The sequence below is a fragment of the Physcomitrium patens genome, chromosome 3, assembly GCF_059467195.1.
Source record: "Physcomitrium patens ecotype Gransden chromosome 3, ASM5946719v1, whole genome shotgun sequence".
In the NCBI taxonomy this organism is placed as follows: Eukaryota; Viridiplantae; Streptophyta; class Bryopsida; order Funariales; family Funariaceae; genus Physcomitrium; species Physcomitrium patens.
In genome coordinates this window covers 18,278,811-18,292,746 of record NC_143412.1, presented here as the reverse complement: position 1 = coordinate 18,292,746, position 13,936 = coordinate 18,278,811, and the positions used below count along the sequence as shown (strand labels likewise).

The 13,936-nt window shown below is 37.2% G+C and overlaps 2 protein-coding genes, 1 long non-coding RNA gene and 1 pseudogene across 4 annotated transcripts; 3 read left to right on the top strand and 1 right to left on the bottom strand.

The window, feature by feature from the left end:
* Window positions 1-2,389: 2,389 nt before the first annotated feature.
* On the bottom strand, window positions 2,390-4,053 carry LOC112279729 (uncharacterized). The gene is made up of 2 exons (XM_024514407.3): window positions 3,880-4,053; window positions 2,390-3,585 (listed from the first exon to the last, which is right to left on the bottom strand). The coding sequence occupies exon 2, from the start codon at window positions 3,548-3,550 to the stop codon at window positions 3,119-3,121; it is 432 nt and encodes a 143-aa protein (XP_024370175.1). The 5' UTR covers window positions 3,551-3,585; window positions 3,880-4,053; the 3' UTR covers window positions 2,390-3,118.
* Window positions 4,054-5,546: 1,493 nt separating this feature from the next.
* LOC112279731 (uncharacterized) lies at window positions 5,547-6,991 on the top strand. The gene is made up of 2 exons (XR_012217210.2): window positions 5,547-6,155; window positions 6,696-6,991. It is a non-coding gene; the product is annotated as an uncharacterized LOC112279731 (long non-coding RNA).
* A 776-nt stretch (window positions 6,992-7,767) lies between these two features.
* LOC141045250 (ribosome-binding factor PSRP1, chloroplastic-like) lies at window positions 7,768-8,499 on the top strand. The gene is made up of 2 exons (XM_073533036.2): window positions 7,768-7,974; window positions 8,179-8,499. Exons 1-2 carry the CDS (start codon window positions 7,890-7,892, stop codon window positions 8,283-8,285), a joined length of 192 nt encoding a protein of 63 aa, XP_073389137.1. The 5' UTR covers window positions 7,768-7,889; the 3' UTR covers window positions 8,286-8,499.
* Window positions 8,500-9,439: 940 nt separating this feature from the next.
* LOC112279471 (uncharacterized) lies at window positions 9,440-13,155 on the top strand (annotated as a pseudogene). The gene is made up of 5 exons (XR_016502214.1): window positions 9,440-9,903; window positions 10,029-10,697; window positions 11,091-11,398; window positions 11,676-12,107; window positions 12,293-13,155. The product of XR_016502214.1 is annotated as an uncharacterized LOC112279471 (transcript).
* Window positions 13,156-13,936: the final 781 nt, after the last annotated feature.

Sequence of the window (13,936 nt, the reverse complement as noted above, 5' to 3'; positions counted from 1 at the left end):
GTCATAAGTATAGTACAATTAAACCTGCATTTATAATGCAAAGGACATTCTAAACCTGGATACGTTTTCTTTGATTGTCCTCTTTTTAGATGAGTTTCAGCAACCACTCTTCCTCTGCCTTCCTCTGCTTAGCCAACTTCACTCTTTGCTCCTCTTCTACCTTCTGAAAGGCCTACTTATTGGTAGGTCCATTAGGCACCACTTTTTTTTACCTCAGCCTCCTTACTTACAACCCTATTTGCTACTAACGTCTTCACCTCAATCTCTCTGATCATTGCACCAATTCCTTTCTTGTTTGCCATCTATGGTCCAATATGCTTAAGTCAATGTGATATTTTTCTTTAACATTTTCCTCTACGACATATTTTTTGCTCACTTTCTGCTCATTCCCATAATGCATATAGTCCACAAAATGAGGTGGAAAGAATAAGAGAATCAAAAAATCATAGAGAATCAAGGTAGGCTTAAGTTTTCTTCTTTTATTTCTTTATTTTTACTTACTTAATTTGAAAACAAAGTTCAATTCTTGTTTTCCTGATTCTATACACCTAATAATATCAAGCACAAGAAGATTGGTATGACATATACTTTTGGTGACTTGGCCTTGTGGAGATGGTGAAGGATGGGATTGGCATGAGCGGCAGGTAGTGAAAAATTCTCCACATATTACATCAAATTTTGTTTGAGATCCACTGAATACTATTTGGGACTGAACAAGTAAGATGGTTCAGATCTTCCATGCTTCATCACAATCAGATGCTCAATCCATCCAGGCTCTCTCTCTCTCTCTCTCTCTCTCTCTCGTAACCATCTTAGAAGAGGCTCCTGCTCATGGCTACATGGTGAATAGCACCAGGCCCATTTGTGAAACCAACCCACTTGCAGACACCAAATGGCATACTAGAAGCAGACAAATGTGTCAAAAAGAACAATAGAAAATGTGTTATTGTCTATGGTCCAAAAGTTTGTTCGAAGACAAAAACGTGCTCTTCTAGTGACATAGAAGACTTTGAAATAACGTCAAAATACTATAAACTATGTCATCCCCTTTAAGCAACCCATAGACCTTACTTAAACCACTCTTGCATAAAACCATATGTTTGTCATGTGAAAGATTTTAAATACACTCCAAATACATTCCAAACCCACCTATGATCAACAGACTTTATAAGGATGAAAGGTGCAGTTTAGTGTGATTTAATATTTATATCCAATAAAATGTTACTTAGATTTAATTGACATTACCATGGTTCACAATAACATTCATGGCTAAAGTAGAATATTTGTTAGATTGATACTTGGTAATTTTTAAATATTCACTTTAAAAAAAATATTATGATATTTATAAAAATAAATTTTATTATGTCAAAGTATCATAGACATATTTATTTCAATATTTATTTACGTAATCTAAATAGGTAGAAATATATAAAATTAGATAAATTTGATAATATCTTGTAAAGAAGCGTCATAGATTTTCTTTTATATGTATTTATAGGTGTTTGATAGGTTGAAAATTTAATCAACAAGTCAACCAAATGTTGCTTATGTTGGCCACTTATGGTACAAGTTGGATATGTAGCAGACATATAAGGAACTTGCTTTAGAAATTAAACATGTGTCTTACAAGTTGAATACATGGAGGTCATATAGAATATTGCCACATAGTTTCTAGTTAGATAATATATATAGAAGCCATAGTAAGACCTTCCTTATTCTTGTTAATTCCTTTCTTGCTTCAAATCTAGTTTCAAGAGTCTTTAGTTTTTTAGTCTTTGATTATAGCTATTCTAGTTTTTTTTTTTTTTTTTTTTTTTTTTTTAAATGTACATACTTTCTTTCTTCTTTTTTATAAAATAACATAAGAATAGTAATTATTAATTAATCTTACAAAAACTTATATTTATTTGATTTAAGATGTGTCATTTTAAAATGCTTCATCGTATAATTCAAACTTATTTCATATTAGGATTAAATAAGAAAAACTACTTCTAAAGTCAACCACAAAAAATTAATTCTATAGCAAATGTATCTCCAAACGAAGAATTTGAGCAATTCCAAATGTTTTTTTATGTATTAATTTACTGGAAATTTCCAAAGACAATGAATTCAAGTAATGATACATTACCTCTATACAATTTATCACATAAATATTAAAACTACTAAATAAAGATTATAACTATAGTGTTTATGCAACATTCCAATCTAAAAAAATTGAGATTGTCAAAAATTCTTATTTATCACTTACAATATAATTCCTTTTTTATTTTTAAATCTTATAATATATTTTTAAAAATAAAACTTGTTTTCATGAATGATGATTCCAAAGATGACATTTATCTACAATATTAGATTTGAAATGTATACACAACACATCAAAAACCACCTATACAACCACAATACTACAATTGTATAAAATTGAGAATTTGGGCAACAAAAAAGAGCTCGGGTGGAGCAGATAAATATTTTTTCTCACTACATATCTAGGACTTCTTTACAAAACAGAACTGGACAGTGCTAGGATTGGTATGTGAATCATGCAAATATTGTTCTGATTAGAATCAAAGAATAAACGACGTTAACTGACGGAGCAGAAAGGAGCACTATACCAAGAAGATGGAATAGTTATAATCTTGTAACTTAAGATTTGAAACCCTTAGACTGCACGTAAACCAGAAAAGAAAGTTACTGTCTTTCAAAATGGAAAAGAATGTTGGTTATCTTGAGACAAAAGGGCAGCAGCAGAACCATTTCTTGCGGTTAAAATAAACTTCTGGGTTAACGATTCTGGTGGTTGGTAGTAAAAATCAAAAAGTATTTGGGTAGCTGCAAATAATAGTTCATTGGTGATGTTGGCGTGTGTGTGTATATATGTAGTAGAGAGAGAGAGGAAGATAGATATTAACTGCCGACATGTTTATTTCAGGATTTAGGCAGCACAGAACTTGGTCAGTGCAGAATTTTACCACTCACTGCACTAAGAGAGGTCATTTAAATGTGCATCTTAGTATGTTGAATTGCAAATTGTCGATCCATTTCAGAAAAAAATGATTCATTACCTTCCACATGAGGATGTTCCCTCAGAATTTGTCTTACGGGCTTGGCTTGAGGAAGCTTTTCAACAAAACTGAGAAAGGTGATACGGCAGAAGGAGTCCACCAGCTACACATTCTGTTCTAGGATATAAACTGGAAGAAAGACCACTTAGATTCCAGCAGCTCAAGCCAGTGTAAAATGGACAGAATTGACGACAACATCTAATTACATAAATTTCAAATTCTAAACCTACCTGAAGGCCTTCAGGCTCCCCCGATACCTCGGCCACTTTCTTCTTTGTAATCTCCTTAGGCTCCGCGATATGTATATCACCGGCACGTCTGTCGTCAGGGGCATTCCCTCGAGTTGCAGGGTCATTTTCAGCGCCTTTTACCGGCCCCACTCCCCGAGCTGCGTCCACATTGCTGTATATCACAGCGCCTACGGCTTGCCTCGGCATTAAAGAAAAAACTCTGCCCCAGGTTGTGCAAACTCTAATTACGACCCCTGCCATAGCTGCAAAGCCCTAAAACTCCAATTGAAGCGTATCTGCACTCACCGAACAGCACACCAATCTCAAAATCTCACCATTTCATCCAACATAGTCTCGTAAGGATTCTTCCTCTACATCAATCTTGGTCAAGAATCACAGTCATATTTCCCCGCACCAAAATTCACACTTATCGCCACACAATGCCATCTGAATAAAAGCTATTCCACGTCCAAGATACAAGACACTGCGCTGCTCGCGAAGTGGATAGATCCATAACCGCGAAAGCAATTTCTGCCACGGAAATCTACCCACAGCATGCACAAAAGAACGTGCTCAAATTCACCACATACCGCTGGTCACCACACACACCCAGCTCCGACTAGCTCAACTTGCAGATGAGAAAACCGACTTGTAAGTCTGCGAAACGCCGAGATTTGCTCCAAAATTGTGCGCGATGCGATTAGGAAGGCATGGAGTGAAGCTCAATTACTAGAAAAGTGGAAGAGGATTCGGGGCAGGAACGTTGATTGAATGGGCAGAGACGGAGAGACTTCAGAAAGTAGTCCCGGAGAACGGCACCGACGAAAAGCGGCGACACTTGGCGAGTGAGCTGTCACCCACGTGGACTACGCCAAGTGGGTAGGACAAGAGCTTCAGCTGAGGTGGCATGCGTGGAGGAACCTAGGTGCCATTAAGAACAGCCACGTGTGATCCTCTATTTCTCACACTGAATTAGTAGTATATAGTTAAGCTTGTACACAATTCTTTCTTCATTATATTATGAGAAATTCAATGTCATGCATCCATATTTGCCTTTGGGTTGAGTATTTTGGAATAGGTTTATTTCAAAATAAATAAATATATATATATATATATATATATATTGAGTGTTGTCACTTCCATGTCATATCACACAGTTAGAATGCATTGTTTTTTTGGAAAGTAGATATTAATGTTTTTAGTCTGATGCCTGATTCACCCTTGCACAGAGTTTACCCCTGCTGTTCCAAAAGAATCAAAATAAAATAAAAACAGGAGACTCTATTAACTCAATTTATTAAAAAAAGAAAAAACAGACTGTGTGTGTGTGTGTGAATATATATAAACATATAAAAGGATTGCCAAACAGAACGGAGGACACAATTCTGTTATTATATAGATATATGCACATGATTGCCTTGATTGCAAACCTTAAATATGGATTTTATTTATTGAAGTAGCATGAGTTGCTTTTGAAACTCCAATCGGTTTGGTCCCTGTGTTATGTAGAATAAACATTTCAAAATGTTATGGTCGTGTACATACATATATACATACAATGAAAGTTTATGATGATAATATTTCTGAATTCTTCAAGATTCAAAAATGTTAGTTGAATGGTTGTATTATTTGTGATAAATAAGGATAACTGTAAGCATTCTCTTTCCAACATTAATGAGTAATTTTTTTGTAGTGACATATTGTAAAACATTTGAATTACCAAGATTAACAGTGCAGGACAGCCAGCCTGGAATTTCTAAATTTATATAAATCTTTTAACAGCTTCTGCTATGGCAAACATCATCAATTTTGAAAAATTTAAACAATCCAAACAATAGTATGTGTTGAAATTTATTTCCTTGTATAAACATTCCATGGTTTTTACAGCATAATCAAAGTTTTAAAAATATCCAAGCACCCTTAGATAGATTATTTAAATTAATCCATGGAATATCTGAATGTCGACTGGCTGTTAATTAAAAATATAAGTGGATGATCATTCAAGCACAAACATGCCATTTAAGTCATAATTTTTGATCACATGTTTTGAAATTTGAGTTATTGTTTCAAATAATCCAAATTTAAACTTTACATTGAAGAAAGAAAGAAAGAAGTCATAACATGGGTTAATTTGGTTTTCTCTGACTCAAAAGACCTGACAATTAAGGCTTATAATTAGTATATCTCTATCCACTTGTACACGTAAATAAATGAAAAATAGGTTGAATAAATTCAGAAAAAAAACAACTAGGAATATACAGTGACAAACAAAACCGAGTACAAAATCTGAACACTCATAGTTCATTGATCCTTCCAACTGACACATAAGTCAATTGATAGAATTACTTTTTTATTGTGTGTATTCATCCAGTCCTCTACATGGATGAAAAATCTCATTATCATTTGAGGTAGGGTTTATGAGAAAAGTGTTGTAGAAGCACACAGACGTGCGTACTCAGTTTTGGTTGCTTCTTCTTGCTGAATTTCGAAATTTCAATGTACACTCCTTGTTGCAAGATTTGAGGGCATTTTTTGTTTGTTGTGTTGCTCTTGTTGTGTACTATCTATAGTGAAAGTTGATTTGTCAATTGTATCTCTATGCCTCAGTTGTGTGAATCATTGAAGCACCAAGCATTGGTGCAGCTTAGGAGTGGTGTTTCTACAAGAAAAGTTGCAGACTCACTTGGAATGAGTGAGTCTTCAGTAGCTCATCTGAGGAGGGAGATTAGTGGTGAAATAGAAAAGCAAAGAAGAGGACGTCCAAAGGTTTTAGGAGAGCAAGAGAAGCGACTTGGTGTGCACCTTGTCACTGTTGGTTGTCTCAAAACGGCAAGTGCAGTTGCAAAACAACTTCGAGAAAAAACAGGTAAACACTTCTCAGACATCACCTTGAGGCGTGGTTTGAGAGAAGCTGGTTTAGGTGCTTGTGTGCAACAAAAGAAGCCTCTACTTGCCAAAAGACATGTTCTTGCAAGGTTGAGTTTTGCTCATAAATACAAAAATTGAACCGTTGATGATTGGAGACGGGTTATTTTCAATGATGAGACAAAGATTAACCTAATCAACTCAGATGGTAGGTCTTGGTGTTGGTTGAGAGAAGGAGAACGACCTGGACCTAAACATGTTAGTCAAACTGTCAAACATGGTGGTGGTTCAATTATGATTTGGGGTTGTATGACTGCTTTTGGGCCGGGTGCTTGGTATCAAATTGAAGGTAGAATGGAGCAACACTTGTACAAAAAAATTTTAGAAACCTACTTGCAAAGTACCACACAGAATTACAACTTAGATCCTACTAAGGTGGTTTTTCAACATGATAATGATCCCAAACATACGACAAAAAGTGTTTAGTTTTGGCTCTCTTCACAGCCATTTCAGCTCCTTTAATGGCCAGCTCAATCTCCAGATTTGAATCCAATGGAACATTTTTGGGCCCTTCTCAAACAACATTTAAGCCAAGTCACTCCAAGGCCAAGAGGTGTTCAAGAATTGTGGGAGAATGTTTGTAGTATTTATCCTAGTTTTGATGCAAAAGATTGTGAGAAACTATACATAAGTATGCCAAGAAGGATTTCAGTTGTTTGGGAAGCAAAAGGTTATTGGACTAAATATTGAAGTTTGAAGATTTTCTTTGAACAATACTGAGTACAAGACATAGTTGTTGATTTGACTTTGTAGAAGGATGTTTAGTTATCAATTTGATGTGCAACTTTGTACATGTGTATAAGACTGTGTGTATTATTCCATGTAACTTTCAGATTTATTAAGCAATCATTGAAATTTCTGTAATTGCTCTTGAAAGTTGGTACTTCAGATTTTGTACTCGGTTTTGTTTGTCACTGTACATGTGTGTGAAATGAAGTATATAAAGAAGTAAGAAAATTCAACTTCATTGGTTATCAAGTTTTCAGTTTTAAATGATGTAGCATTTCAAACTTCTTCATTAAATAGTAAAAAAATATACAAAAAACTAGAATGAATATATAAATAAATAAATGAATCTTAGATGATACATGTAATCTTAGAAATGTGACCATTTTTAACACATCCAATAATATTTGTTTACTGCATTCATAAACTTCAAACATAATAAGATTTTTTTTTTCATGCATAAATTAAATTAAACTTTAAACATGCTACAATAACACTTAGTTAGATATATATATATATATATATATAAAATTTCCAAAATCTCCTTCTCTTTATCTTAGTCCATTCAACTTTTTCTACACCATAGTCTCAAAACTATTATTTTATAATGGATCCATGTTTTACCACCAAAAATTATCTCATAAAAGATTTTTCTTTTTGAAAATAAATAAATAAATAAATAACTAAATAAATAAATAAAATACATACACAAGTCACTATTTTTTAAAAACAATTACCAGATTAAATGTTTTAAAACAATTACCAGATTAAATGTTTTAAAACAATAGTGATACACATCGGGAATCTGAGCAACTTCAGTGCCTTATTGAACTTAATTTGAATATGTAACTGCTGTATTATCAAACTCTTTATTTCTGGATAATCATAAACTTGACTGTAGGACTTGCCTAACATTTTATTGCAGATCGTTCGCACGAAGTACTTTGAAATGCGTCCTATGAAACCACTCGAAGCTCTCGAGCAATTGGTCAATGTTGGCCATAATTTCTTCGCCTACCGCAATGTCGAAAGTGGTGAGTTGTTCTTCCTCGTATGATGCATTACTGGAACAAAAATTGCATAGTTTAAGGAGAATACTGACACTGCACTTCTATATGGATAAGGGGTAATCTCAGTTAGTCTCGATTGTCACGAAGTAGGTGTGTCAAAAGTTTGTATTGTGTTTCCTCTGCGAAATACATCCTTGTGTGTTGATGGCTTCAAATTGGCGTATGCAGGGGAGATCAACATCCTTTACAAGCGAACCCACGGGGTTTACGGAATTATTGTTCCTCGAAATGAGGAGGCTTGGGAGGCTGGTAACGGATTATCGAAAAGTAGCTAGAACCTTGGAAGTCTGGAGTTTCACTCTGGAGACATCTTTGAGGTCTGTTATTTTCAAAGCTGTAAACTTAGCCGAGTCTTAGACCACGTTGATGGGACTTACTGTAGGATTCTTCTCTCTTGATTACCAGCTCTACTTGAGTCATATTGCAACTTGCATCGTATTCCACGGACACCAACTTGCTGAGCCAATTTCAGAATGTGCAGTTTTCAAAGTGTAGAAAGGCTGATGACTTTCACTTCAACTCTTTGAGAAATCTTGCATTTTGGTAGCAACCGTTATGTATACTACGCTTGAATGTGCTGGATGATTGATAGAACGGGTCAGAATGATTTTGATCTTCAAGAAATTAAGAATCATTATGGAGAAAATTTTATGTAATTTCAATATTAAATTTGAAAGATGGGCATTCCGAATGCAAGGCAAACCAGTGTTGTGTCTTAATATGGTTGAGCCTCTTTATCTCTGGATTGTGATAGTAATGAATTTAACACATGACGATTTTAAAGGGCAATTCCTGAGTCTGAGTCAATTATTAAGTGGAAATTCTGAGATATTAAGTTTATCTAGACTTGGGTCAGTTGTAGCACGTCCAATGAATCGAAGAACTTTCATTTAAATTTCCAACACTAACAGGGAGTCAACTGGATATTGGTGGTAGTGCTATGATCCTTTTCAAATTTCTTATGCTTTTCCGACTGGGTGTAGCCGGTCTTCCTGTGCGGCTGTGATCGTGCGAAGTTGATGGGGGGGGGGGGTGTTGAAGTCAAGCTTAAGCGCATGCAATCGCTTAGCCCACGAACACCAACGATCACATCGGAGCCTTTGTTTCGCTTTTTCTGTTAGTGACCAACGTGGGTCGAGAATCATTATGGGAGCATAAAGTGTTTTTGGTTATTTACTTGTTTTTGTCGATTTCTTTAGAGCAAACGCGCGCCAGGATCTACGTGCTCGTGAGCAACCATTCCTTCTCTCACTGAGTGTGGGCCAGTCTTTGCTCCGCCTTGCACGTCGGTTGGCAATAGAGGTCTTTGTCGCCACTGTCTCGGGAAGTCTGGAGACCCCAAAACACAGATCTGTCCGTAGTCCTTCGCTGGAGTGTGACAGTGACGACGACGGTTTGGTTTGAAGAGGATCTCGAAACAATTGTGGGTTTTGTTTTTCCATCCACGTCCGTTGAAGTCATTTTTTTTCTCTTTTTCCTTTGTATCTTTGAAGTGGACCCTATTTTGAGATTTGGATACTGTTAGCATTGCGTTGTACTATTTCTGGGGTTTAAATGTGGATGGTTGTGAATAGATCTGAGCTGGTGACCCAGGTCGAATGCTCTACCGCTCCGTTTCTCTGTCTCTCTCTCGTACAGCTTTCCGAAGATGGAAGTTTTTATCACTTTTTAGCGCAGCTTTCTACTCTCTCTTATTCCTCTGAGCAAATATTGTCGATCTGCGATTCGTGTCGAAGCATATTTTATCCCTCCAGGCGTTTTGTTCGGTCGTCTGGGTTCTGCTTCCTCGACAACCATCCCAGGAATCCAACCCAGCCAACTAGTGTAGCTCTTTCGATCGTGATCTGGTTTTGCCACAGAGAGCGATGATGAAGCTTCCATCGCAAGTATCCTGTTAAGCATGCTGTTCACTCTCTGGTCTCATTGTTCTCGTGAGAGCTGATTTATTGGAACGATTCGTATGGGTTTCTGTGCATGGTTGAATTGTTCTCATACCAAACTATCTGTTTGGTTCACAGGTTGTATTCTAATTTCCAGTGTTTCAAACAATCATTGCCACCCCATACACTGAAGTGTTAATCCCCACTGGAAGGTTAGGCATGCTCCCGCGGCCTGGAGGTGACGAACTCATGGTTGGCTGGAGAAAAATAGTTATGTAGCTTGCTGGATATCATCAAGGTTGCAGGATGTGGCGCTTCTCCCAATCAGCTCAAGTGGTGCACGTTCACCAGAACGAGTTTGAATTCCTTATCAATACTAGAGTGTTTCACACCCTCAACGCCGCAGATGAAAACCTAATGTTTACAACTGCTCTGCTCATCTGCTGAATCAAGTCGATTTTACTCCAGGAGTGAGGTGTAGTGGGAATCACGACAGAGATGAGGGGTCTCGAGTGGTGGAATAATGGGGCTACTCGTACTCTGCTGATGGTGAATCTGGCCGCCATCATGGAGCGAGCAGATGAATCATTGCTTCCTGGAGTGTACAGGGAGATAGGATTAGAGCTCCATGCCTCCCCCGCCAAGCTTGGATCTTTGACTTTGGTGAGATCTCTGATGCAAGCTATTTTTGCGCCGCTGGCGGCCTACGCATCATTGAACCACAACAGGAAGAACGTGATTGCGCTCGGGGCAGTGTTGTGGGCCGTGGCTATATTTTTTGTCGGGATTCCTGCTTCATTCACGCAGGTTCCTAGCTTTGCCCATCTATATGAAATGATATCGTAGTGGCAGCAGCATCTCAAGTTTTGTTGTTAGCTATTGCAAGCTTAATTAGCTGCGGAATTAGAGTAGCGCTTGTCCCTAATTCGCACACAGAAATTTGCGTTTCCATCTGTTATGAGCGGTTGGATCACCAGGATACGAAATCATTTTCAAGAGGAGAGAATTGTACATGCTAAAATTAATCTCCCCATTGCGACCACATGGCGGTTTCGCCTGAATAGCTCTGAGTCGCATGCTGAGCTAGAATTGGACTCAATCTGATGAACTGAGCCAGTTTCTTGATTCTTGGTTTTGCGGATTTCAGTTGATAAATAACTTACACTTAAGATAACAAAAGCAGGTGCTCAATGATTACAGGTTGCAATTTCTCGGGCTCTGAACGGTATTTGTTTAGCGATGGTGGTGCCTGCGATAAAGTCCCTGGTTGCAGACTCAACGGTAGAGCATCAGAGAGGTGTAGCGTTCGGGTGGCTTCAATTGACAGGCAACATTGGATCCATCATGGGGGGGTTTTTTTCTGTGATTTTAGCTGGGCATGTCTTTTATGGCTACCCAGGATGGCGGTTGTCTTTCCACCTTGTGGCAGTCGTTAGCATTGTAGTTTCAGTCATGGTCTACTATTTCGCAGTTGATCCAAGATTTTCCGGAAGACATCCTTCATCTCAGTAAGTAATGGAGTCTATCATGTGCATTTTAAGGGTCGAATTCTAATGGGGTATTATCATCAAGCAAACTACTGGTCTCCAATTTCATATTCGCCGAATCATGAGCACTATTGATTGACCTTCGACTTTTTAGGAGGTGATCAAAACAATTTAATCCCAGCGCGCTTTCTATATGTATAGTTATCCTTTGTATTATTCATATTATTCTAAAAAGCCAAGGTTGCTTTGAAAACTTTATCGTGTTAACATCTGTGCATTGTCGTGCTTCTTATTCTAGGAAGCAAGGGTTATGGAGCGGTCTGAAAGCAATGCAGGTAGAGGCAAAGCACGTTTGTCAGATTCGTACTTTCCAGATATTTGTGGCGCAAGGGTTAGCGGGAAATTTCCCATGGGCGGCATTAGCCTTCGCACCATTGTGGCTTGAACTGATCGGATTCTCACATGAAACCACTGCAGTGCTTCTGGCTGTTTTTTCTGTGGCCAACTCTCTGGGTGGTCTTTTCGGTGGCAAAATGGGGGATATTCTGTCCCTGCGCATGCCAAACGCAGGTCGAATCATGCTGTCTCAGATCAGCTCTGGCCTTGGCGTGCCTCTGGCTGGCATCCTTCTGCTGGTGATGCCCATCGACTCGTCCACACCTGTGTGACACGGTATCATGCTTTTTATTCTGGGCTTTTCCATAGCCTGGAATGCCGCTGCCACAAACAAGTAAGTTTCGTTACATATCATCTACTGGTTTGCCTCAGAGTGCTCTGACTATTCTAACTCAGAATCATGGTATTTATTGACAGTTTTTTCTACTTTTGCATTGTTTGTTGCGTGTAGTAACAAATTTAGTACGAAGCATACGATTTGGAGACTGATTGCTTGTGATGTGATTGGGTGTGAGCCAGCCCTATTTTTGCAGAGATTGTTCCGCCGAGTGTACGGACAAGCATCTACGCATTGGACCGGTTCTTTGAAACCTTGTTATCTTCCTTTGCCCCACCTGTGGTCGGCATTCTTGCAGAGAAGGTTTATGGGTACATTCCACCGCAGACTGGAATCTCCCAGACTGCCGAGTCTAAGATTGATAGAGAGAATGCCAAGTCACTTGCCAAGGCTTTGTATACTGCCATGGGCGCCCCCCTCACTATCTGCTGCCTCATCTACACATTGTTGTACTGGACTTATCCACAGGACCGTGACCGTGCTCGTGCATTGGTGCTTGCTGATGCCCAGCTCGGCACATCTTATGACTTCGAGAAGTTTAGCTTGGAAGAGGAGAATGAACTTGAGATTATCGACGTGTATGGTGAGCACGCCGATGATTCTGACTTCGAGTTGGACGACCTTAACAATAGTAAGAAGTTCACCGAAACCCAGTGGATGTTGGATCAGAAACACAAATCAGACGAGCCTGTGTAGGCGATTTGAGTAATCCTGAAGTGCCACTGAAATCAGGGGCCCCATTGAGTTCAAGGTTTATCCAATAGTCTGTGGATTAGATGCGTGTATGTGTAGGTTCATACCTGTCTAATATATACCACATGTTCTGAGGCGTTGTCTTCAGTGACTATGGAAGACCTGTAAAGCATATGTTTCCTGTTTCAATGTGTTATGGACTTGTACTTTAGAAGTAAAATAAGTAATCCAAAGCAAACATAAGTATTATGTTGGAGTTTTGCTTTGAATATTAAATTGACAGTTTTTGAGTTTTGTGTTATGAATTTGTAACGTATCAACAATAATAGATACTGATTACACGTTAAGCATACATTTGATGGCTAGACATGTGTAATTACAAACATGTGTTGTTATCCATAGCCAGTGGTTTAAAAAGGTTGGAGTTGCAAAATGTAACTTGAGGATATATGTGTTAAAGTAGATTGGAAGTGTGAGTATTTTCACGTGTTTCCTATATATTCAACATGTTATACATCAATGTCTTCAATGACTATGAAAGACGTGTAAAGTATTTGTTCCATGTTTCAATGGATCACAGACATGTACTTTAGAAGCAGAATGAATAATCAAGGTAGCATTCAAGATTGTATTTAAGTTTTGTTTTGAGTAATACATTGGAAGATCTTGAGTTATATGTTACAAAGTTGCAATACATCAACAACAACAGATACTAATTCCATAACAAATCTACATGTGACTGACATAGATGTGTAATTGTAAGCATGATATTCTATCCATTGTTTGTGGAATTAAAAGATTGGAATGATGTAATTGGACATGAAGACATATTAATAGCATAAGATTAGATTTTGATTTTAAATCACATTCTATCAAAATTCTAATGATCAAAACTAAAAAATCATTAAAAATGTAGAATATTTTTAAAATTGAATAATCCTAATATTATAATTAATTAATTAATATTATATATATTATATTTACTTTAATAATATGTATGTATATATATTTTGTTTCATTGTTTATTTTAAATCATATTGTATTATTGCATTACATTAATAGTTTGATATTAATATTATATTATTAATATTGTAATATAAAATATATAATAACACAATATTAATATTGTATTA

Excerpts from the sequence above, each read along its gene's own strand:
- LOC112279729 (XM_024514407.3), bottom strand. The coding sequence starts at position 3,550 with ATGGCAGGGGTCGTAATTAGAGTTTGCACAACCTGGGGCAGAGTTTTT.
- LOC141045250 (XM_073533036.2), top strand. The coding sequence starts at position 7,890 with ATGCGTCCTATGAAACCACTCGAAGCTCTCGAGCAATTGGTCAATGTT. Across the intron at positions 7,975-8,178 it reads CTACCGCAATGTCGAAAGTG|GGGAGATCAACATCCTTTAC; the intron begins GTGAGTTGTTCT and ends TGGCGTATGCAG.